Here is a 26,604-nt window from a genome sequence, read left to right on the forward strand (position 1 = left end):
CAGCCAACAATTGCTCAGCATGTGTGTATGTGTGTTTGGGGGGCGGGGGAGACCCCCTGCAGGCCCCACAGTTTGGGAACCACTGCTTTACTGTACTATACTCTACTGAACTCTACTGTGCAGTACTTTGTGTACCTATTTAGGATACATCACCATGAAGGGAATGACATTCATAATTATGCATTTCTATGTAGTACAGATCAGGGACCCATGGTGAAATTCCGTTACCACAATTGCGTTAGCAGGTGTAAATCCACTTCACTTACTGTAGTAAGCAAATAACCAAAACAGATTTTTTTTTAATTCCAAGTAGATATTTAACAGAGTTCTTGGAAAACGTGGACACAGAGGGAGATTGTACAAAAATTATGTTAACTAACTTTGCACCTACACATTTCCTCCAGTAAATGTGTTTTTGTAAAATTATCAGAAATTTGTTTGAAGTAGTCCTTGTGCATAGAGTTGTATGGTTTGTTAATCTTTTAAAAAACAGTTTTTTGGGGGGAGTCTCAGCTGGGGAGTTTATCTGAAAGTTAATTGAGACGGACAAGCCAAAGATGTGGAGAATCAGTTTGCAATGCCTTCTCCATCACAATCACTGTAAGCAGACACTGTATAGTAACAGTGTCATCACTAATCCACATCATGAGAAGCAAAACCAAACCTAAAGAAAACATTTTACAGTCCCCGTAAAAACCTTTGGCTAACATACAGCTGAAATCTGCAGGGAGAGAAATACAGCCATGTTCTGAGCAGGCAACTCCAGACCTCCTCCTCCCATACACAAATAAAGCCTTCCACTGCAGAGTGATAGAGATAATGAGTAGCGCTGTGTGTGTATGTGCGTATGCGTGTGGGTCTGTGTGCGCGCGCGTGTGGATTTGAACACTCAAAGAGAGGCCTATGATAGGAGTGGCAGTGTGGCAAATTTTTAAGTGGTGATGGAATTCCAGAGCCAGCCAACAGATCCCCACTCTGTGCATGATCATTTTAACTAACACATAGCTAAAAACAAATCCCCACATTAAAGCGTTCAGCATAGCGTGCGATTGGTCACAAGCCTCAGCTTCACACAGTTTGTTAGATTCAGCTTTGATTCTCTCTGCTGGTTAGTCAGGGAAAAACTAAGAGCACAAATAAATGCATGCGAATGTGAACTCCTGTCATGGTCATAACATCATTGTTTCCATAGGGCTTTTAAAAGGGGTGTGTGTAGGGGCCATAGGGGTATGTGTAGGGTGAGGTACTGTACTGTGAGGGAGGAGAGAGGGCTATTGCTCTCAGAGAGGACAGCAGAGAGACTACAAGGAAGGCAATGTTTCACCTAATTGTATATGTTTTTTCAGGAAGTGGGCAAAGAACCTTGAGAAAAACATTCATAGCCAAAGGCACCAACTATTCCCGTAGAAAGGAGGTGGGTGGTGTGTGTGGGGACAGTGGCAGGGGAGGGGGGGACATTGTGAAGGGGAGCCGTTTTCCTGGCGTGTCTGGCTGAGGGAGGAGAAGAGCAATTGATTGAAAGGGACAGAGTGAACAGCACATTTCACATCGGGGACGCCTTCAGCCCTGACCCATGGCATCTGCCCCGTTCCTCCACTCCTATCAAGATTCGTCATGGAAACAGACATCCATCATCACTGCCAATCAGATCACAGCAATGTCTGAGCTGCTGCTAACTATCTGGCCATGCTAGACAGGACAGAGGAACACGGCTTTCTAAAAAGTAGACCCAGATTGCTGCCGTTGGGAGGACCGTGAACAGACACACACAAATCAAATTGTATTTGTCACATGCGCCGAAAACAACAGGTGTAAACTTTTCCGTGAAATGCTTACTTACAAGCCTTTTCCCAACAATGCAGAGTTAAAAAAAGTAAGAACAAATTGCAAAAGAAAAAAAAGAAAATAGAAACAACAAAAGCACCGTATCGAGGCTATACAGAAGGAGTACCGGTACAGTGTCAATGTGCAGGGGTGCGAGATAGTTGAGGTAATATGTAGGTAGTGGTAAAAGTGACTAGGCAATCAGGATAGATAGTGTGAAAGTGTGTATGTGTGAGTGTGTGTGACAACAATATGCGTGTGTGAGCATATGCAGTGTGTGTGTGTGTCTGTCAGTGTAATATGTGTGTGTGAGTCCAGTGAGTGTGCATAGAGACAGCGCAAGAAAGTCAGTGCAAAACAAAAAGAGGGCTCAATGCAAATAATCAAATGGCCACCCGGACTAACTGTTCAGCAATCTTATGGCTTGGAGGTAGAAGCTGTTCAGTAACCTTTTGGTCCCAGACTTGGCGCTCCGGTATCGCTTGCCATGCGGTAGCAGAGAGAACAGAGAGAACAGTCTATTACTTACGTGGCTGGATTTTTAGGGGCCTTCCTCTGACACCACCTGGTATAGAGGTCCTGGATGCCAGGTCTCTGACCTCCCCCCATAGGCTCTCTCATCGTCGTCGGTGATCAGGCCTACCACCATTGTGTTGTCGCTAAACTTAATGATGGTGTTGGAGTCGTACGTGGCCACGCAGTCGTGGGTGAACAGGGAATACACGATGGGACTAAGCATGCACCCCTGAGGGGTCCCCATGATCCAGTTGCAGAAGGAGGTGTTCAGTCCCAGTGTCCTTAGCTTAGTGATGACTTGGAGGGCATTATGGTGTTGAACACTGAGGTGTTGTAAATGAACAGCACTCTCACACAGGTGTTCCTTTTGTCCAGGTGGTAAAGGGCAAGCGACTTACAGCTGTAATCGCAGCAAAAGGTGGCGCTACAAAGTATTAACTTAAGGGGGCTGAATAATTTTGCACGCCCAATTTTTCAGTTTTTGATTTGTTAAAAAAGTTTGAAATATCCAATAAATGTCGTTCCACTTCATGATTGTGTCCCACTTGTTGTTGATTCTTCACAAAAAAATACAGTTTTATATATTTATGTTTGAAGCCTGAAATGTGGCAAAAGGTCGCAAAGTTCAAGGGGGCCGAATACTTTCGCAAGGCACTGTAATTAGGGAGCCATGCAAAGAAGGATTCAGCCAAGTTAGTTCACAATGATCTACAATTCACACACACTTAGTTAACAACGAGAGAGAAGAGAATAGATTGAGAGAATGGATGGGCAAAAGAAAAGATGAGGAGACAGAAGACAAAGCGAGAAGGTGGATTAAGAAAGAGAATGGGGCAGCAATGAGCATACCAGAGCAGTGCCGAGGTTATTCCTCTGGTGTGTGTCCCATACCAGACCAAACACACAAACACAGACTGCTGGCAGACTGCTGGCTATTGTGGAAAACATACACGTCTATATAATCCTCTTAAATCAGGACAGGCCTGTCCTCAAATCCCCAAGAAACTCTCTCTGTGTGGGTGTGTGTGTGTGTGTGTTTGTTTGCTTGTTTGTTGGGAGGGCAACCAGCAGAATCTAATGAGATTTGTGTAAATCAGACGTTGGTCTAAGTGTAATTAAAGGTAGAAAAAAGAAGAAAAACAGAAAGGTGGGAGCGCTCAGGACCTCAGACTAGAGGTCGACCGATTAATCGGAATGATCGATTAATTAGGGCCGATTTCAAGTTTTCATAACAATCGGAAATCGGTATTTTTGGACACCCATCTGGCCCGATTTATTTATTTTTGTCACGGTCGTCCTCCTCTTCATCTGAAGAGGAGAGGCGAGAAGGATCGGAAGACCAAAATGCGGCGTGGTATGTGTTCATCATTTATTTTACTACAGAAAAATACTGATCACTGAAAACCCTATACAAAACAATAAACGAACTAACAACCGTGAAGCTAATGCAAACTGCGCTGAAAGAAGCAATCAACATAGACAATCACCCACAAACAAACAGTGCAACCCAGGCTACCTAAGTATGATTCTCAATCAGAGACAACTAATGACACCTGCCTCTGATTGAGAACCATACTAGGCCGAAACATAGAAATCCCCAAATCATAGAAAATCAAACATAGACTGCCCACCCAACTCACGCCCTGACCATACTAACTAAATACAAAAACAAAGGAAATAAGTCAGAACATGACAATTTTTCTCTTTTTTTTTTACACCTCTATTTAATCTTTATTTAACTATGCAAGTCAGTTAAGAACACATTCTTATTTTCAATGACGGCCTAGGAACGGTGGGTTAACTGCCTTGTTCAGGGGCAGAACGACAGATTTTCACCTTGTCAGCTCGGGGGATTCAATCTTGCAACCTTACAGTTAACTAGTCCAACGCAATAACCACCTGCCTCTCATTGCACTCCACGAGGGGACTGTCTGTTACGTGAATGCAGTAAGCCAAGGTAAGTTGCTAGCTAGCATTAAACTTATCTTATAAAAAACAATCAATCAATCAATCATAATCACTAGTTAACTACACATGCTTGATGATATTACTAGTTTATCTAGCGTGTCTTGCGTTGCATATAATCGATGCAGTGCGTATCGTAGCTCCAACGTGTACCTAACCATGAACATCATTGCCTTTCTTAAAATCAATACACATTAGTATATATTTTTAAACCTGCATATTCAGCTAAAAGAAATCCAGATTAGCAGGCAATATTAACCAGGTGAAATTGTGTCACTTCTCTTGCGTTCATCGTAATTGACATAACATTGAATGTAACAAGAATATTTATGCAATGTAACAGGAATATTTAGACAAATGGATGCCAACCCTACGGAACGGTTCCGTATTTCACTGAAAGAATAAACATCTTGTTTTTGAGATGATAGTTTCCGGATTCGACCACATTAATGACCTAACACTCATATTTCTGTGTGTTACTATGTGATAACTAAGCCTATGATTTGATAGAGCAGTCTGACTGAGCGGTGGTAGGCAGGAGCAGGCTCATAAGCATTCATTCAAACAGCACTTTCCTGCGTTTTGCCAGCAGCTTTTCGCTGTGCGTCAAGCATTGCGCTGTATATGACTTCAAGCCTATCAACTCCCGAGATTAGGCTGGTGTAACCGAAGTGAAATGGCTAGCTAGTTAGGGGGTGTGTGCTAATAGCGTTTCAAACGTCACTCGCTCTGAGACTTGGAGTGGTTGTTCCCCTTGCTCTGCATGGGTAACGCTGCTTCAAGGGTGGCTGTTGTGATATGTTCCTGGTTCGAGCCCAGGTAGGAGCGAGGAGAGGGACGGAAGCTATACTGTTACACTGGCAATACTAAAGTGCCTATAAGAACATCCAATAGTCAAAGGTTCATGAAATACAAATGGTATAGAGAGAAATAGTCCTATAATTCCTATAATAACTACAACCTAAAACTTCTTACCTGGGAATATTGAAGACTCATGTTCAAAGGAACCACCAGCTTTCATTTGTTCTCATGTTCTGAGCAAGGAACATAAACGTTACCTTTCTTACATGGCACATATTACACTTTTACTTTCTTCTCCAACACCTTGTTTTTGCATTACTTAAACCAAATTGAACATGTTTAATTATTTATTTGAGGCTAAATTGATTTTATTTATGTATTATATTAAGTTAAAAAAAGAGTTAATTCAGTATTGTTGCAATTGTCATTATTACAAATAAATAAATAAAAATTGGCCGATTAAATTGGTATCTGCCTTTTTTGGTCCTCCAATAATCGGTATCGGCGTTGAAAAATCATAATCGGTCGACCTCTACCTCAGACTGGGGAAGGTTCACCTTCCAAACAGGACAACGACCCAAACCACACAGCCAAGACAACGCTGGAGTGGCTTCGGGACAAGTCTCTATAGGTCCTTGAGTGGCCCAGCCAGAGCCCGGACATAAACCCGATCTAACATCTATGGAGAGACCTGCAGCAACTCTCCCCATCCAACCTGACAGAGCTTAAGAAGAATGGGAGAAACTCCCCAAATACAGGTGTGCCAAGCTTGTAGCATCACACCCAAGAAAACTCAAGGCTTTAATCGTTGCCAAAGCTGCTTCAACAAAGTACTGAGTAAAGGGTCTGAATACTGAAAACCTGTTTTTGCTTTGTCATTATGGGTTACTGTGTGTAGATTGTTGAGGGAAAAAAACTATTTAATCAATTTTAGAATAAGGCTGTAACCTAACAAAATGTGGAAAAAGTCTTGGGGTCTGAATACTTTCCGAAAGCACTGTACACAATCCATGTCTCAATTGTCTCTTAAAAGGCTTGAAAATTATTCTTTAAGCTGTATCCTCCTCCTTCATCTACTCTGATTGAAGTTGATTTAACAGGTGCCATCAACAAGGGATCATAGCTTTCACCTGGTCAGTCTGTAATAGAAAGGTGTTTTGTACATTAAGTGAATTTCCCTATTCTTTGCTCAACAAACAGTTCTCTTATTCCAGCACTTGGCACTGTGCACACGCATGGTCATGGCTGTGTGTACATTTACCCATACTCTCAAGCAAACTTTCATACTGATGAATATCACACTTTGCATTGAAATGATTGGCATGGTTTACGCAGAGATTTGTGCCAATGCATGATTGATCTTACGCCGATTAAGATAAGCGGATTAAGGTGTTTATATGACTATTGCATAATCTGCCTACTGCCATAATCAGTTTAATATCAAATTATTACTGTGCATGTAAACGTACTCATTGCTGACATCCATGCTGCCAAGACTAGAGAACGACTGATATGGATTTTTTGAAAGGGGATACCTAGTCAGTTGCACAACTGAATGCAGGGCTGATGCCGATATTGATTTCTGAAGGTCAAGGATGGCTGACATTTTAGGCCGATATTCAATATTATTACATTTGAAAATTTGGATGACAACATTTCCCAGAGACAGCCATGTATGGATTAATGCATCAATCTAAATAATAAAAACAATCCAACAACATAACAACATAATGGTAATAATTGTATTTGATTGGTGAATCTCTTGATAAACTGGGTAAATTAAGATGGCATAGGCCTACTCACAATACAGTTAGGCATATTCAATAGGAGCGTGTGCATTAAGGGATTGGGTTTATTGTGGCTGATGAGTGGAGTCTATGGTGCTACACATGACAATCTGTTTGCTTTCCATTTGGGACTTATATTAGCTTACTGATCAACATCTGCATAGGAGCATCGCTCCAGCATGTCACACCTGTATGGAAGGTCATCAGAAAATAATATCTATTCAACGCAAATGGGTCCTAAGTAACATGATTTGTGATCACGGATGCTTATGAAACAAGTCTTTTTTTCTGTGATCGGGAAAACCTTGCTTTTTTCTGCTTTCAGGACTCATCTCTGAACAATTCAGCTGCCAGGATGAAATTCAAAACAACTCAATTAGCTAGTTCAGCTATCTGTCAAGAAATGGGCGGGTTGTAACCTGATCCTAGTACTACGAGTGAATAGAGCGAGACTGTAACTCCGCTCCCTTTCACATCTCTCTGCATCGCTCATATCACTTGGAGCTGTTTACTGCTACTACGAGAACTAGCTCAATGTTGATGACATGTGCTACCAAGCCATAAATGTGCATAATATCTAACAAGGAGAGCGAGGGTAGGAAAAAAAGATGAAACGATCATGCACATTGTCTGAATGACTCAAATCTGCCCAAAGTTTGAGAAGTGAGAACGCACACACGCATCTACAGCTTTCTCGGTCCATAAACTTGCAGGAAGGTTTTTAAGGTAGCTTTACCTATTGCCAACCTTTATTTAGGCATTTTGAAACACTTCCTTCTTTTCCTATTACGACAGTCATCTAATCCAACTATCAATTGTCAATTTACGGATACAATTGTGGCTGGTCAGATCAGCACACCAGTAAATAGCCGAAAATGGTGCATGTTCAGAAAAACAACATCAGCTAGCTACATCGGCTATTACATCAGCTAGCTACATCGGCTATTACATCAGCTAGCTACATCGGCTATTACATCAGCTAGCTACATCGGCTATTATCTCCTATCTAATATCTTAGCGTCATGTTATGAGTGGCGGCTGGCATAGGAGCAGCTTTGCTATGTAGAGAGAAGGCCCAATAGCCGATGGACTACACAAGGCCAATAAGACAAGACTAAAACATCTACCTCAGCTCATATCAGTTGACTTCCTGGTAACAGTATGCCTGTAGGCGAGATGATGTTGCTGCATCTCATAAGCGTAAACAAAAGCAGAACTGACAAGAGGTCTTTACCATGTCAGCATGCGTCACCCTCTGCTCCGCTCGGCTCTAGGCATGAACATTATCAGATTTCTGCATGCGTTGGATGTGAAGAACACAACTTTGTTTGGTCAGATGAACTGTCTGACGAACATTGTGTGCGATTGTAGAATGACTGTGGAATACAAGTCCCTTGTGATGTCGCTGCTCAGTGGACAGATTAAATCAAATCTACCATAGAGGTCAAAGGCTTCACAGTAAGCTCACACCCAAACTCCTCAGCTATTAGACGCCATATACAATGTGGAACTGCAAACGACTGACTGTGAAATACCTCCCAGATATAGGATTATGCTGATATGACAGCCACATTGACAATGTGGGAATAAGCAGAGGCCTTATGAGTAGATTTGTCAAGTGATCCTATGGTTGGGATGTGGTGAAGAGAAGAGAAGCTAAAAAGAAGAACTGGGAATAATATCTCAAAGCTCGAAATCTACATATCAGCTGCTCAACAAGACGTGTGTGACTTCATCTTCAGACAGGAAATAAAGAGGAAACGGGATGAGGATTGGAGGAATGCCACCGTCTCTGTCCTCCTTGAGGAATGACCACGGTGACGAAGAGGCTGTTGACAGGAGTACTCAACATACTCAACATCATGTGTTCAGAATTAGAATGGATCTAAATGGTTCTCAAGAGCACAATACGTTCCATCCAGGCAGGCAGGCAGGCAGAAAGAGTCTGGAGCACAGCTGAGAGCCCATTCACAATACGTTCCATCACTCAGGCAGAAAGAGTCTGGAGCACAGCTGAGAGCCCATTCACAATATGTTCCATCCAGGCAGGCAGAAAGTGTCTGGAGCACAGCTGAGAGCCCATTCACAATACTTTCCATCCAGGCAGGCAGGCAGGCAGAAAGAGTCTGGAGCACAGCTGAGAGCCCATTCACAATACGTTCCATCCAGGCAGGCAGGCAGGCAGAAAGAGTCTGGAGCACAGCTGAGAGCCCATTCACAATACGTTCCATCACTCAGGCAGAAAGAGTCTGGAGCACAGCTGAGGGCCCATTCACAATACGTTCCATCCAGGCAGGCTGAAAGAGTCTGGAGCACAGCTGAGAGCCCATTCACAATACTTTCCAAGGCGGGCAGAAAGAGTCTGGAACACCGCTGAGAGTCCATTCACAATACATTCCATCCAGGCAGGCAGAAAGAGTCTGGAGCACAGCTGAGGGCCCATTCACAATACGTTCCATCCAGGCAGGCAGGCAGGCAGAAAGAGTCTGGAGCACAGCTGAGAGTCCATTCACAACATGTTCCATCACTCAGGCAGAAAGAGTCTGGAGCACCGCTGAGAGCCCATTCACAATACGTTCCATCCAGGCAGGCAGAAAGCATCTGGAGCACCGCTGAGAGCCCATTCACTGTTTTCCCATTTCCTTGGTAACTAACCTGGATCATTGATGAATAAGAACAATCGCCATAGAAACCCAAGTATATGTTGACTACGTCACACTTTGTTATAGGCCTACACTCATACACCCACAATGAATCATACAGAAACTGAGCTGAATACAGGTCTGAGCTGAATGCGGAATACACTCCTTGGCCCTGGTCATTGATATTTCTGCATTCCGCCAAGGCCAGCCGTACCTGGAGAAATGGAACCTCCTCAGCGCCTTGAGAACCACAGGGCCAGGGCCGGAGCCCACTGACATCTACAGGGCTAATAAACAAGCCCTTCTCTCAGTCTGACAGCCAGGATGTGTAAGGAGGACAACCTCCAGGGTAGCCATTCACATTCAACATAGGAGGCTCCAGTTGAGCTAATCAGTAGGAGAAAAGGACAACCGGCAACTTGAGAGAGACAGGAGAAAGAGTGTTCCCCTTTAGTGGATTAATGAGGGTCGATTGTACATTTGTAGAGACAACAGTAGGGATTGGTACCGAAACCCGGTTTTAAACGGGCCCTGGGGCTAAATGATGAAAGACAGTAGTATCGATAAGCGCCGACGTTATCGGTTCGGCTTTCGGTACTGGAGAAATTAAGAAAATACATTTCCTATTTATTATTGCTACATAAACGTGATCTTGCACATTTTATCTCACCAACCGTTTCTAATTTACAATAAGATGAAGACATTCGTCTATGTTTTTCGCAGTTCCCAATCCAGAAGAGAGATCTCTCTCGCGCAGAGCCTGTGTCTCTTGCACGCACACACATCTCTTAATTAGTGACGATGGTGAAGAGAACTAAACATTCAAAAGTGTGGCTACACTTCACCAGAGTCGATGCTGACAATGCTCGTTGCCACAAGTGCAACAAGACTTTTGCTTGTAAGGGCGGAAACCCGAGTAATCTGTCCAAACATCTATGGAAAGTGCATCATGTACAGGCAGAGAAATGCAGTTTTCGACTGCGTAGCTCGTAGTTTATCTCTTGTTGCCCAATCCCCGTTAGGTATGTATACTAGCAGCCTGGAGCCCACACACAGAGCTAACTCAATTATGAGAACATGGGTTCATGGGTTCCATTAACAAAAGGAACCATTAGCCAGCTGGTTGTATAGCTGTGGGTGCGTTCAGAAATTCAATCACCCATTTAAAGATTTTGCACAATTTTCATTTAAGTTGCAGCTACAATGAACCAACCCACTCCTCCATCTAATACCGCTGGTCCAAGCCAAAGACCAGCCCAAAGCCCCTTCACGCTGGCAGCTAGTGGGAGGATGACTGAGGAGAGGGTGAATGAGTGCCACCTAGCCGTGACCAAGTTCATAGTGAAAGGCCTACACCCCTTTGCAACTGTGAAGTCCAAGGGCTTTAGGTAACAGTGTCAGTATATATTGAGTTGTATTTATGTTTAGGATATAGTAATATAAAAGGGTTGTATGTTAGTCCCATCACGCCACAATATAATACACACCAACACAATAATTCAATAATGACAGTTTTCATGTGTTGAATTTTCTTTTTTTTTATGTAGGGAGCTGAGCAAGGCACTCAACCCCAAATATACCCCTTCCTCTACGAGTTACCTCAGTGACACATTCATTCCTACCTGGTATGGTGTAGAAAAGGCCCATGTGATCACTGAGTTGAAGGACGTGCCAAAGCTGGCCATCACATCAGACGGGTGGACCAGCCTATGTCAGGACCACTATCTCATGGTTATAGTGCAGTACACAAGCCAGGGCAGTGTAAAACAGAAGGTCCTCCACACCAGGGCAGTGTAAAACAGAAGGTCCTCCACACCAGGGCAGTGTAAAACAGAAGGTCCTCCACACAGGGCAGTGTAAAACAGAAGGTCCTCCACACCAGGGCAGTGTAAAACAGAAGGTCCTCCACACCGGGGCAGTGTAAAACAGAAGGTCCTCCACACCAGGACAGTGTAAAACAGAAGGTTCTTCACACAGGGCAGTGTAAAACAGAAGGTCCTCCACACCAGGGCAGTGTAAAACAGAAGGTCCTCCACACCAGGGCAGTGTAAAACAGAAGGTCCTCCACACCAGGGCAGTGTAAAACAGAAGGTCATCCACACCAGGGCAGTGTAAAACAGAAGGTCCTCCACACCAGGACAGTGTAAAACAGAAGGTCATCCACACCAGGGCAGTGTAAAACAGAAGGTCCTCCACACCAGGACAGTGTAAAACAGAAGGACCTCCACACCAGGGCAGTGTACAAATCACAAACTGGCAAAGTAGTGGCAGAGGAGATCTCAGACATTCTGGAAGAGTTTGAGATAGAGTCGAGCAAGATTGTAGCTGTGACTGTTGATAATGCTGGCAATATGGACGTTGCCATCAAGTGACTACACATCCTAAAAATAGGATGCTTTGCACACACATTGTATCTGGCAGCGCATAAAATCTACAAAATGACTTTCATTGATAAATGGGCAGCCAGAATCAGAGCAGTGGTCGTGTGGTTCAAGAGATCCTCGATGTCCAAAACTGTCTTGAAGGAAAAGCAGCAGCTCCTTGGTAAGAAGCCAATTCAATCTATTAAAGTATTTAGAAATTCCCATATTTAACAATTTAATTCAATATTCAAGTGTGCGGTAATTAAATGTATGTTTTTTTTGTTTGTTTCAGGCCTTCCGCAACACTCACTCATCCTTGATGTCAAGACCAGATGGAACTCTATCTAATGATGGAGATTGATGGAGCAGTATCCAGCCATCCAAGCAGCAGCATTGGACCAACGACTGCAAAAAGCAACCTGGACCGTCTGAAGGATGAGGACTTCCATAAGGCTGAGGAGTTTGTCCAGCTCATGAGAATCCTCTATACATCCACACTGTATGTGTCATGTGAAAAGAATGCCCCCTGTGGACAGATCATACCCATCCTCCACAAACTGGAAGAACACTTCACTATGAAGCATGAAGATACAACATTTGTGGCAACCATCAAAGAGAAGGTGTGGGAGAACCTCTCTGAGCGCTATCAGGATGAGGACATTCAAGCCTACCTGCATGAGGCCACAGCAATGGACCCCAGATTTAAAGGGAGGCTGAGTGACGCTACCTGGGACAGACTGAGGAAGGCAACTGTTGAGGCCAATGTGAGAGGAGCAACACCAGGGTTGTCGGAGCAGACAGACACAGAGCACCAGACACAGGAGGAGGAGTCTGAAGGAGAAGGAGAGGAAAAGGAGGAGACAGTCCCTCCATTGAACAAAACGAGGAGTGCCTTGGAGGAGCGCCTTGGAGGAGCTGTTCTCAGAGGAGGACAGGGAGTTGAGGTTGACAATCCAACAGGACACCTCGTCCCTCACCATCAGCGTGTGTTTACCTAGAGGTCGAGCTCTACAAAGGCGTGCATCCCATCCCCATCTCCATGGTTGAAGATCCTGTGATGTGGTGGTGGGAGAAGAGAACTACTCTACCACTCCTCACAAACACTGCAACAAGCTACCTCTGTGCTCAAGCCTCCTCCACCCCTAGCGAGGGTATTTTCGACTGCAGGGAACACAATAAGCCAGGAGAAGTCCTGACTTCTGCCAGAGAAGCCAAATATGCCGGAGTGGCAGATAACCTAGTGTTTAGGGCGTTGGACTTGTAACCGAAAGGTTGCAAGATCGAATCCCTGAGCTGACAAGGTAAAACTCTGTTGTTCTGTCCCTGAACAAGGCAGTTAACCTACTGTTCCTAGGCCGTCATTGAAAATCAGAATTTGTTCTTCACTGACTTGCCTAGTTAAAATAAAGGTAAAATAAAAATTTTGATATTTCTCCAGAAGAACTGCTAAGAACTGTTAGTCCTTCTGCAGCCTACCTGCATGCCCCACCTGTGTTGCTCTATACCACTGTATTTTATTTTACAGCCTACCTGCATGCCCCACCTGTGTTGCTCTACCACTGTATTGTCTTCTGCAGCCTACCTGCAGGCCCCACCCGTGTTGCTCTACCACTGTATTGTCTTCTGCAGCCTACCTGCATGCCCCACCTGTGTTGCTCTACCACTGTATTGTCTTCTGCAGCCTACCTGCAGGCCCCACCCGTGTTGCTCTACCACTGTATTGTCTTCTGCAGCCTACCTGCATGCCCCACCTGTGTTGCTCTACCACTGTATTGTCTTCTGCAGCCTACCTGCAGGCCCCACCCGTGTTACTCTATACCACTGTATTTGCTTTAGCAGGAAAATATTGTTTATTTCATTTGTTTTACATTATCATCACCACAACATTATAGTCTATAATAGTGATTTGTTCAAAACATTGCTGGTTTTTTTGCTGTAAATAATTGTATATTTATTTGACATTTCAGAAAATAAAGCAATGTTAATTCTGTTCTTAATTTGTTTCATTTTCTTTCGTAAAAAAATAACAAAAAGAATCGATAAGAATACCGTTAAAGTACCAGACTGATAAGCAGTATCGGTAAGAGGAGAAAAACCATCCCTCGACAAAAGCATTTCACGGACCATTCACACCACTACTAAACGCTTCCACATGCAAAGACAAAGAGAGACATTCTCCACCTACCACCTACAGTTAATTCACTGCTATAAATTGAAACCACAGGAACAGCTAGCTATACTCACATCACATTGTTAAAAAAAGGGAAACTCCTGCCTTCTGGATTTACAACCGAGTTCAAATCTGCTGAGCCTGCATCGTTCATCAGGCGAGCCACACATCATGTTGATGAAGCTTAAAAAGCTTGAACGTAAATGTAAATTAACTGAGTGTAGTTTTGCCTTTCCTTCTGACTGATCACAGGCTGTATAGCCCACTGACTGACTGACTGACTGCAAGCTAAGTCTGGGTGTCTGAGACTGGGTCAGCCAGCCCGGTGTAGTGATTAAACAGCATCACATGGAGTTACCCTGCACTGTGCTGTGTTCTGACATGATCCAGACACTAGATACCTCCTCCCTGACCCCTGACCCCATTTTTCATGCTGCCTGGTCTGCCCAGCCCAAGCCCCATGGAGCGCCACACACACACTGATCATACAGCAAACACACACAAGGACATGCTCAATAACACATGCATGCATTCACTCTGGAAGCCTTGGCACACTAATCCACTCCCATGGTAGCTTGTGTGTGTGTGTGTGTGTGTGTGTCTGTATGTGTTCATGGGAAGTGGGGGGGGGGGGGGGGTGTAGAGGAAATGTTGATAACTGTCATAAGTAGACCAGAGTAGAGCCACCCACACATACAACTGTTATTTGTATCATAACCTTGGACATAATGATAATAATCTAATCTGCAACCTATTTCCCTCAAATACAGTTTAGTGATCAGACGATACGATACCTCACAGCCTCAGACAAATTATTACATAGGAAATGTCAATCAAAGACATGTCTCTCTTTGTGATATACAGCGGGAGTCCTGTAAAATATACACGGTATAGAGTGTGGGAATGCATTTCGAAACTTTGACCAATTACATAATCAAGTTGACTGTGTCAATACAGCAGCATGGCCACATAATGGTATGTAGTACACAGTGGCAGCTCAGTGTCATGCGTGTGTACTGTAATCCCTCCCACAACAATAGCACACAGAAACTGTTGGTTGTTATTAAAATGCCTCAATCAGCACTCAAACATGCTATGCCCGACCTGTCCCCTGAACTCGAGGGATGATGCAGAAACCTTCACGACCTGATGAACAATAGCCTAATCAGCAGTCTTTTGCTTTTCCATTCCGTAAACTGTGTGAAAATGACAGACGCCTTGAACCAACTGAATATGGGTTAGATGGCCCTTTGCCAAAAATATTTTCCCAATTAAGCCTGATTAGGGAGAAACATTCCCAGACAACGTAAATTATTAAAACCTGAAAGAGAATATGGTCATGTGAGTGTATCGCCATGGCATCCCCTCCGTTCCTCCCCACCTCCAGACAGGATCTGGAAATGGGCCAGGTGGAGCACTGGGACTGGAGTGGGAGCTGATTGGCCAGATTCTTGATAATTGTCTCAAGTAATTTATGGACATGGGTAGGATTGTCAGTCTTCCGAATAGACAGAGGAGACTCACCATAACTAGAACCATGTGTTGAATTGGGATTTTGAGGTATGGAACTGCCATGCTAATGTACAAGTTTCCCATCAAGAGGCTCTTAATCAGTGCCAACAAAGTAGGCATATGTGCTCAGGATGTATAGAGCAAATAGAAGTGTAAAAAGTATGGTTTTGCTATTTTTTTAAGATTTCTCTTTCTGTGATTTTTTTCTCTCTTTGGACAAACTTTTGAAATCAGTCAGATCCCAGAGTAACACTCCATCTCTGTGGCTCTGAGCATCCCTACAAGCCTGCAAGACACACTGGGTTCCGGTCACACTGGCTTAGTGTCAAACTATATGGCCAGGCCGAGTCAAGTTGACCATGAATGGTTCCCACTGGCCAGAGCTGCTCTTTGTCTGCTGATATTGCAAAATTCCACCCCAAAACTATTTTGGTAGCAATTTCATTAGATCGTTGTTGATATAGTCCCAAAATGTGTTGCATGTCAGCAATCAAGTTAAGCTCTTTAAAAAGACATATGATGCAAATGAATGCTGTTGTCATCCTACTGCTGAGGTACAGGCAGAGAGGTTGGGATGTAGTCAACTATCAGTAAGTGCCTTAGGACTAATGGGTGGTCTACAGACCAAATATTATTTGGCCCACAACATATGTACTCTCCAATCATATAAAAGTAAAATGCTGAAATGCAAGGCTTGTGGGTGTTGCTATAAGGAGGAAGGGGCATTTCAACATGCATACATGATAGATATATAATGGAGTTTATTAGTCACATGCACAGGGATGCTGATGTAATCACAGGCATGGTACAGTGAAAAACAACAGGGTCATACATTTTATGAGGATGTACATCTGACAGAACTAAAACTTTAAATGGGATTCTGAAAAGTTGTAAAAGAATCAGGACATAATTATTGAATAACCTGTGTGTGCCTCATCCACTTTAATACATCACGTCATATGGATGAATGAAGCGCTATAGACGCTGCTGCTTCTGTGTCATCTCTTACCTTGTCTGACTGTTTTCAATCTGACGGGACCCTTGCAATTATTTATCACTGTCTGTACATCATACAGAGGCAATCCAGAGATCGATAGGTTCTCTACTTCCAATATCAACTCCCCCTCCGTTAATTTTCCATTTTTGTAAATAACGATATCCTCGTTAACTTGTCCGATGAAGGCGAACTCTCCGTTCTCTGCACCGCCCAGCAATTGCACATTCAAATCACCCGGAGCGTCTTTGAGAACCGCGCACTCGTTAACTTTGGTGGTCCAGTGATTCTTCTTTTGGATCACTTTGGCCATGGTGAATATGCCAAACCAAACAGGTGGTCTTGCCGACTAATAACAATATAGACAACAAAACGAGTCTCAGGATGTAATATCAAAATCAGACGCAGCAAACTTTCTTTTTCTTTCCCTGAAGCATGAGTGCTGCTGTCAAAAACTGCTCATTGTTCACACAAACAAAATCAAGCCATTCTCGTCTGATGGACCACTTCTATTGACGTCTTGAGCAGCTGGTCTTAATTTACAGGTATTGTTTTTCTCATCTTGTTAACATCTTTGCCGAGTAAACGCTGCCACAAACGTATAGTCTCCACTTGTCAAATCCTTTCTCAGTTCCTTTTTTATGAAACCACTTTAAATATTTCCCGTTCAAGATCAAAGCGATGAAGGTTTTACTTTGAATAATAGGTGATTTGGTTGGTGGCACCACAACGGCTCCTTTAAACAGGTACAACGTTGTCCTGTGTTTTGTTACATTTCGTCCCACTGCGTGCAGTAGCGATCGGGATGTGCTGATAGTAAAATGAGCGCATGCGTCCTGTTTCCCTCCGGAGTCCAGAGGGAAAGCCTAATGGCTTCACCTATTACAAGGTCCTAATGCTCCTCAAGCGAAAAAAAAACACATTTAAAACATAAAACACATTGTGGATGCATTTAAAACACACATTGTGGATGCATTTTAGGGTATACAGTATTTTAAATATAACAATTTGGCCAAGTAATGTATAATTTATGCATTTTTAAATGTATTTTTGATGCGTGACATATATAATAAATACATTTTTTTTTTTTTAATACGTACATTTGTATAGAAATACATTATTTGGCCAATTCTTTATATACTGAACAAAACTGTAAACGCAACATGTAACAATTTCAAAGATTTTACTAAGTTGCAGCTCAAATAAGGAAATCAGTCTATGGATTTCACATGACTGGGCAGGGGTGCAGCCATGGGTGGTCCGTTGAGGGCTAAGGCCCACCCATTTGGCAGCCAGGGCCAACCAATCAGAATTCGTTTTTCCCCACAAGGGCTTAATTGCAGACAGAAATACTCCTCAGCAAGCCTCCCCCACCCACTCATATGAAGAAGTCGAATGTGGAGGTCCTGAGCTGGCGTGGTTACACGTGGTCTGTGGTTGTGAGGCCTGACAAATTCTTTAAAACGACGTTGGAGGCGGCTTATGGTAGAGAAATTAACATTCAATTCTTTGGAACATTCTTGCAGTCAGCATACCAATTGCGTGCTCCCTCAAAACTTGAGACATCTGTGGCATTGTGTTGTGTGACAAAACTGCACATTTTAGTGGCCATTTATTGTCCCCAGCACAAGTTAATGATCCTGTGTAATGATCACTGTTTAATCAGCTTCCTGTCAAAAATGGATTGTCTTGGCAAAGGAGAAATGCTCACTAACAGGAATGTAAACAATTTTGTCTACAAAATTTGAGAGAAATAAGCTTTTTGTGCATTTGGAAAATTTCGGGGATTTTTAATTTCAGCTCATAAAACATGGGACCAATACTTTACATGTCGGTTTCTATTTATGCTCAGTGTATGCTCGAAAAGTATTCAGACCCCTTCACTTTTTTCCACATATTTTACTTTACAGCTTTTATGTTACATTCTTTCTGCATCAATCTATACACAATACCCCATAATGACAAAGAAAAAACAGGTTTTTAGAAATGTTATCAAATGTATATAAAGTGTAAAACAGAAATACCTAATTTACATAAGTATTCAGACACCTTTCTATGAGACTCGACATTAGCTCAGGTGGATCCTGTTTCCATTGGTCATCCTTGAGATGTTTCTACAACTTGATTGGAGTCCACCTGTGGTAAATTACATTCATTGGACATGATTCGGAAAGTGCACTGCATGTCAGAGCAAAAACCAAGCCATGAGGTTGAAGAAATGGTCCATAGAGCTCTGACACAGGATTGAGTTGAGGCACAGATCTGGGGAAGGGTACCAAAACATTTCTGCAGCATTGAAGGTCCCCAAGAACACAGTGGCCTCCATCATTCTTAAATGGAAATAGTTTGGAACCATCAAGACTTCCTAGAGCTGGCCGCCCAGCCAAACTGAGCAATTGGGCTGAAGGGCCTTGGTCAGGGAGCTTACCAAGAACCCGATGGTCACTCTGACAGAGCTCTAGAGTTCCTCTGTGGAGATGGGAGAACCTTCCAGAAGGACAACCATCTCTGCAGCACTCCACCAATCAGGCCTTTATGGTAGAGTGGCCAGACGGAAGCAACTCGTCAGTAACAGGCACAAGACAGCCCACTTGGAGTTTGCCAAAAGGCACCTAAAGGACTCTGAGCATGAGCAATAGATTATATTGTCTGATGAAACCAAGATTGAACTCTTTGGCCTGAATGCAAAGCGTCACGTCTGGAGGAAACATGGCAGGGTCGAGGGAAAGATGAACGGAGCAAAGTACAGAAAGATCCTTGATGAAAACCTGCTCCAGAGTGCTCAAGACCTCAGACTGGGGCGAAGGTTCACCTTCCAACAGGACAATGACCCTAAGCACACAGCCAAGGCAATGTAGGAGAGGCTTCAGGAAACGTCTCTGAATGTCCTTGAGTGGCCTAGCCAGAGCCCGGACTTGAACCCGATCAAACATGTCTGCAGAGACTTGAAAATAGCTGTGTAGCGACCCTCCTCATCCAGCCTGACAGAGCTTGAGAGGATCTGCAGAGAAGAATGGGAGAAACTCTCCATATACAGGTGTGCCAAGTTTGTAGTGTCATACCCAAGAAAACTCAAGTCTGTAATTGCTGCCAAAGTTGCTTCAACAAAGTACGGAGTAAAGGGTCTGAATAGTTATGTAAATGTCATGTTTCATTTTTGCATAAAAAAAAAACAATTTGCTTAAAACCTGATTTTGCTTTGTCATTAAAACCTGTTTGGGATAGGGGGCGGTATTTTCACGTCCGGATGAAAAGTGTGCTCAAAGTAAACTGCCTATTCTCAGGCCCAGAAGCTAGGATATGCATATACTTGGTAGGATAGAAAACACTCTTAAGTTTCTAAAACGGTTAAAATGATGTCTGAGTATAACATAACTTATTTGGCAGGCGAAACCCCAAGGACAAACCATCAAGGATTTTTTTGTTGTTGAGGTGACTGTGTTTTCAATTGCTTTTCTATGGGAATCTAGATTTCTGAGGCATCTGGTTGCAGTTCCTAGGGCTTCCACTAGATGTCAACAGTCTTTAGAAATTGGTTGATGTTTTTCTCTTGAGTAATGAAGAAGTATAGCTGTTCAGACTTAGTGTCGAGTCTAGTGTACTATTGAGTTTGGGGCGCGCGACCTAGTGCTCGCTCCACTTTCATTTTATCCGCTATTGAATACAGTTCATTCCATCTTAAATTTTATAGATTATTTACGTTTTAAAATGGCTAAATTTGGATTAGAAAAGTTGTTTGAAATGTTTGGACCAAGATTTCAGGTTTCTTATTAGATAATGTGTAGTCATGTTGGGCGAGTTGGAACCGGTGTTTTTCTGAATCAAACACGCCAAATAAATTGACATTTTGGGGATATAACGATGGAATTAATCGAACAAAAGGACCATTTGTGATGTTTATGGGACATATTAGAGTGCCAACAGAAAAGGTAAGGCATTAATTATATCGTTATTTCTGAGTTTTGTGTCACGCCTGGCGGGTTGAAATATGATTGTCATGTGTTTGTTTGATGGGGTGCTGTCCTCAGATAATCGCATTTGCTTTCGCCGTAAAGCCTCTTTGAAATCTGACACAGTGGCTGGATTAACAAGAAGTTAAGCTGTATTTTGGTGTATTGCACTTGTGATTGTATGAAAGTTAAATATTTCTAATAATTTATTTTAAATTTCGTACTCTGCAATTTCACCGGATGTTGTCGAAACGTTCCACTAGCAGAACCCCTAGCAGTAAATGTAGATGTATTATGTGTAGATTGATGAGGGGGATGACAATTTAATACATTTTAGAATAAGGCTGTAATGTAACAAAATGTGCAAAAGGTCAAGGGTTCTGAATACTTTCCGAATGCACTCTAGCCTACTACAATACCCACCCCATCCTACTAACTAGCCCAGATGGAGCTATTATTCCTTTTACGTTGTTTGCGTCCAACTGGAATCTTTGCAGCCAGCTATACACTCGTGTCCGGCTCATGCATAAAACATCCTCCATTCAGGCTGCAAGGGCATCAATATTCTCCTTAACTAGCCTTAATGACGAGCCGCCCCCCCAATAAAATGAAGAATAGGCGTACTTAATAAAACACATTTTCCCACCACCATGCTAGAGTGGCTAATGCTACCGATCAGGTTGCAGCAGTCTGGTGTTTACCCTGGCAAACTGTCATGTCCATGTCAGGAAAATTGTGTTTTATTAAGACAGTACCCATATTTTTCCAGTGTTTTGTTGTTGGGCTGGAGGAGGGGGCAGCTAACCATTAAGGCTAGTTAAGGGGGAAATCAATGCCCTTGCAACCTGAATGGAGGATGCTTTATGGGATGAACGCTGAAAATAAGGTCTGAGGTTAACAGAGGCTTAGAATATCTTATACATTTTGTTGTATGAGATAATATCAGTCAGTTAACATGACCTTTATGAATTATGAAGCTTTTGTGTGCTTGTTTTGATTACATAAATGGTTCAAAACTCACAAACATTAACATTAGCTGATGAAGATTATCTCATCGAACAAAATGTACTAGATCTTCTAAGCAGGTGTTTACAACAGACCTTATTTTCAGCATTTATCCAACCCCCCCCCCCCCCCCCCCCCCCCCAAAAAGGGCTTTGGCCCCAACAAGCATGGCTGAGTTAGTGCCTTACATTAATTGGTCTATTGACCAATCACATCAGATCTTTTCACGTCAGCTCTTTTTCAGAGCTGATCTGATTGGTCAAAATACCAATTAGTGAAATAAAGATCAGAATTGGGCTGCCTGTGTGAACGCAGCCTGTTACTGGTTTGGAATGGAATGCAGATCACTTGGCCAGGTGAAATAAATGTGTTCTTCTCTTTGGAGTCCAGTAATTCAGGTTTTTCCTGTGGTACATTCTTCCATCTCTCACTGGAACTTCCCCTCAAACCAATGGACAGACATACACACCCCTCTGTGCCCTACTAATATGGAGCCCTGGTATGTGTATTCTTTCATTTGAGTCGAACACAAAACATGTTTAAAATCGTGTTCACCATTATAGGACCTACAACTATACAATTTTACAATAGGCTATATTAAACATAATTGTGATAACTGTCAACGTCATCAGTTTTATCATCAGCACACCATCATCATCATCATGAGATAGACAGTGAGAGAGAGAGAGAGAGAGAGAGAGAGAGAGAGAGAGAGAGAGAGAGAGAGAGAGAGAGAGAGAGAGAGAGAGAGAGAGAGAGAGAGGCATTAGACAGCTGGGCTGAGGCGTAGGAACAGGAAATGTTGTTTGATGGAATCAGATGGGCTGTGCCTCTCACCTAGGGAAAAGCAGATGAGCTTTTCCAAACCTAAAAATAACATTCAAAGTACTCTCTTTCCCACGGGAGGGAAGCCATTGGCCTGGATGGGACGGGAAACGGAGTGAGTGCTTTTAAGCCTAAACTGTGTAGCTTCTTCTCAGATCAGTTAATCAGACACAGGAACAGTTTATCAAGCCCAGGGCTATAGAGTTAAACCATACATTCCCACTCTGGATGTATGTAAATAGTGTTAACCATAGTGTCAACCAGATGTTGTCAGATGCAGCATCGCTTAATTTACCTCTAGTAAGATAGTACAGCCTACTAATACATTCAGAGTGGTGATCACATAGAGGTAAGCAGAATAATAATAAGTATCCCATTATACATTGTAACGTTTGTGTAAGTGTCCCATTACACAAGTGTCCCATTACACATTGTCCTCGCTGCCTCTCCTTGGACCCCTGATCTGGTGAAGCTGGATAGGTGAGAGTCATCATTATATGCTGTAAGTGATATTGTTATCACTTCTCTAGTGCTTGTCAGTTCCAGGGTCATTAGGGAGAGGACAGGAGGAGAGAGGGAACCCTTTAAAAGAGTGACATGGTGTGCCAGTGCTAGTCAGATGTACTTTGACCTTCATTGGGGGTCGAGCAGAGCCAGTGCCAGCTTCCTGTCACACTGTGTCAGCCAAATCAGACAGACGGGTACAGCCAGGCCATTCTCCCATGGCCACTAGTTTTTCTGTCTCCTCTATATGTCTCAGACTTATCTTTCTCTCTCTTTCTCTATCGCTCTTTCACTCCTTCTCTCTCTCTCTCTCTCTCGCTGTCATGCCCTGACCTTAGAGAGCCTTTTTATGTCTCTATTTGGTTTGGTCAGGGTGTGATTTGGGTGGGCATTCTATGTTCTGTTTTCTATGTTTTTGTATTTCTATGTTTTGGCTGGGTATGGTTCTCAATCAGGGACAGCTGTCTACCGTTGTCTGATTGGGATTCATACTTAGGCAGCCTTTTTCCCTTCTGTCATTGTGGGAAGTTAACTTTGTTAGAGGCATCATAGCCCTGTTAAGCTTCACGGACGTTTTGTGTTGTTTTTGTTGGCGACATTCTAATAAAGAGGAATCACCTTGGTCCGCTTCTTACGACGTCCGTGACACTCACACTCTCTTTCTCAGCAATATGTCTGCCATTTGGTCTAAGATAATAAGTTGTTTTTCCTGACAATGAAAAATGTATCAGTTTATGTTCATACATGGACACAATGATATATGGCATCAAAGATCTACATAAGCTGCACATATACAGTGAATTCGAGAAGCATTCACACCCCTTGACCTTTTCCACATTTTGTTATGTAACAGCCTTGTTCTAAAAATAAAAAACAGAAATGCCTTATTTATAGTGGTGATAAAAGCACCCAACTATCGTACTGTACTTGAGTAAAAGTAAAGATACCTTAATAGAAAATGACTCAAGTAAAAGTCACCCAGTAAAATTCTACTTGAGTAAAAGTATAAAAGCATTTGGTTTAAAATATGGTTAAGTATCAAAAGTTAAAGTATAAATAATTTCAAATTCCTTATATTAAGCAAACCAGATGGCACCATTTTCTTTGTTTTATATACGGAAAGCCACAGGCATACTCCAACATTAAGACATAATTTACAAACGAAGCATGTGTGTTTAGTGAGTCAGTAGGGATGACCAGGGATTTCCGGTTGATAAGTGTGTGAATGTGACTATTTTCCTGTCCTGCTAAGCATTTGAAATGTAATGAGTACATTTGGGTGTCAAGGAAAATGTATGGAAAAAATGTATGTAATATTTTCTTAAGGGATGCAGTCAAAAAAGTAACGTACAGATACCCCAAAAAACGACTTAAGTAATACTTTAACGTACTTTGAACCACTATACATAAGTATTCAGACCATTTGCTATGAGACTCAAAATTGAGCTCAGGTGCATCCTGTTTCCATCGATCATGCTTAAGATGTGTATACAAGTTGATTGGAGTCCACCTGTGGTGAATTCAATTGAATGGACATGATTTGGAAAGGCACATGCTTGTCTATATAAGGTCCCACAGTTGACAGTGCATGTCAGAGCAAAAACCAAGCCATGAGGTCGAAGGAGTTGCCAATAGAGCTTCAAGACAGGATTGTGTCGAGGCACAGATCTTGGGAAGGGTACTAACAAATTCTTCAGCATTGAAGGTCCCCAAGAACACAGTGGCCTCCATCATTCTTAAATGGAAGAAGTTTAGAACACCCAAGACTCTTCCTAGAGCTGGCCAAATTGAACAATCGGTGGAGAAGGGCCTTGGTCAGGGAGAGAGCAAGAACCTGATGGTCACTCTGACAGAGCTCCAGAGATCCTCTGTGGAGATAGGAGAACCTTCCAGAAGAACAACCATCTCTGCAGCACTCCACCAATCAGGCCTTTATGGTAGAGCGGCCAGACGGAAGCCACTCGTCAGTAAAAGGCACATGACAGCCCTCATGCAGTTTGCCAAAAGGCATCTAAAAGGACTCTGACCATGATAAACAAGATTCTCTGGTCTGATGAAACCAAGATTGAACTCTTTGGCCTGTATGCCAAGTGTCACATCTGGAGGAAACCTGGCACCATCCCTATGGTGAAGCATGGTGGTGGCAGCATCATGCTGTGGGGATGTTTTGCTGCGGCAGGGACTGGGAGACTAGTCAGGATGGAGGGAATGATGAACGGAGCAAAGTACTGAGAGTTCCTTGATGAAAACCTGCTCCGGAGCGCTCAGGACACCAGACTGGAGCGAAGGTTCACCTTCCAACAGGACATTGACCCTAAGCACACAGCCAAGACAATGCAAGAGTGGCTTCAGGAAAAGTCTCTGAATGTCCTTGAGTGGCCTAGCCAGAGCCCGGACTTGAACCCGATCGAACATCTCTAGAGAGACAATGAAAATAGTTGTGCAGCAACACTCCCTATCCAACCTGACAGAGCTTGAGAGGATCTGCAGAGAAGAATGGGAGAAACTCTGTTTTTGTTTGATGAGGAAAAAACACGATTTAATCAATTTTAGAATAAGGCTGTCACAATAAAATGTGGAAAAAGTCAAAGGGTCAAAACACTTTCTGAATGCATACATGTTTACATGTTGTTTCTGTTCTGGAGGGGTCTAATCATATAAATGTCAGGACCTCATCCTGAGACACGTATCAAATCAATGGTCTTTTATATCTCATCATATCCAAGGCACCACTTGCATTTATGATTCAGTGAAGCCAGTGGAAGCCTAACTGTTTGTTTGACCATTTGCACTGGTTTCCATACACTGTTGTTAATGCTGAGTGGCTTCGTAGACAAAGTACCACCGGTCACCATGGTGACTAATCGTCAGGTCAATCCAAAACACTTTATGCTTCAATTGTGACAATTTACTTTTTTGAGTGCTTGAGATGTCTGTATTGGCAAGAATCCACAATCAATAGCAAGTGGATTTAGATATTCATTGTAGACGGTAACAGCCCCATCCATCATTAAGACATCATACTCAGTAAATTAAATCACCACCAGCTCATCTTCAAAGTGCCCAGTGGAGACAACTATCATTGCAGCACAGTTTTAGTGAGTTATCAACAGCATACAGTAGGTCTTTATCTAGGTGTAACCAGTAGTGGAGGTGCATTGTTCCTCCATCTCTCTCTCAGTCCACACCCTTCTGTACATACCTGAATGGACTGTTAAATTGACTGGCTGGACCTGGGAAGAGAGGGAGAGAGAAAAATAAAGAAGTAAAACTAAAAAGTAATTGAATTAGGGGTGGAAAGGTACTAAATTTGCCGTTCCTGTCACAGCCCTCACCTCTCCATAGCATGCGAGAGAAGAAGAAGACTGTATGATGTTGGCCCTCACTGGATCTATCATGAAGAGAACATGTCTCTTTCTCAGTAATATCAGGTTTCATACATTCATACAGGTTTCATGCATACAGGTTTCATGCATACAGGTTTCATGCATACAGGTTTCATGCATACAGTTTTCATGCGTACAGGTTTCATGCCCAGCTTATAACAGTATTCCAGTGGTACAAACTGGTCACCAAACAGTCTGTTAAAGATCATGCACAGTAGGCTACAGAACACAATGGCTTTTTCATTCAAGTTTGTAGCTATAAAGAGTAACAAATGCATTTATTTGGAGTGCTCTATAGTTCTCTGTAGAATGACTGGGGGATGGTTACAGTAGTATAGTGAAATCACATAAGAGACTTTA

At 42.8% G+C, this 26,604-nt stretch overlaps 1 protein-coding gene and 1 pseudogene across 20 annotated transcripts in view; one reads left to right on the forward strand and one right to left on the reverse strand.

The window, feature by feature from the left end:
* The window catches only part of LOC110494499 (membrane-associated guanylate kinase, WW and PDZ domain-containing protein 1), a 192,335-nt gene extending 174,940 nt beyond the window's left edge, over nucleotides 1–17,395 (reverse strand). For 18 of the 19 annotated variants that reach the window (XM_090205962.1, XM_090205979.1, XM_090205959.1 and 15 more), the window contains exon 1: nucleotides 16,590–17,395. In XM_090205962.1, the coding sequence (XP_090062088.1) occupies nucleotides 16,590–16,887 (298 nt within the window). In that variant the 5' untranslated portion in view covers nucleotides 16,888–17,395. The remainder of the gene's footprint in view (nucleotides 1–16,589) is intronic. The other variant, XM_090205981.1, reaches the window with a different exon arrangement.
* On the forward strand, nucleotides 12,259–13,895 carry LOC149976084 (uncharacterized; annotated as a pseudogene). Its single transcript, XR_016488026.1, has one exon. The product of XR_016488026.1 is annotated as an uncharacterized LOC149976084 (transcript).
* Nucleotides 17,396–26,604: the final 9,209 nt, after the last annotated feature.

This window comes from Oncorhynchus mykiss, chromosome 17 (genome assembly GCF_057628025.1).
Source record: "Oncorhynchus mykiss isolate SJ-2025 chromosome 17, ASM5762802v1, whole genome shotgun sequence".
Lineage (NCBI taxonomy): Eukaryota > Metazoa > Chordata > Actinopteri > Salmoniformes > Salmonidae > Oncorhynchus > Oncorhynchus mykiss.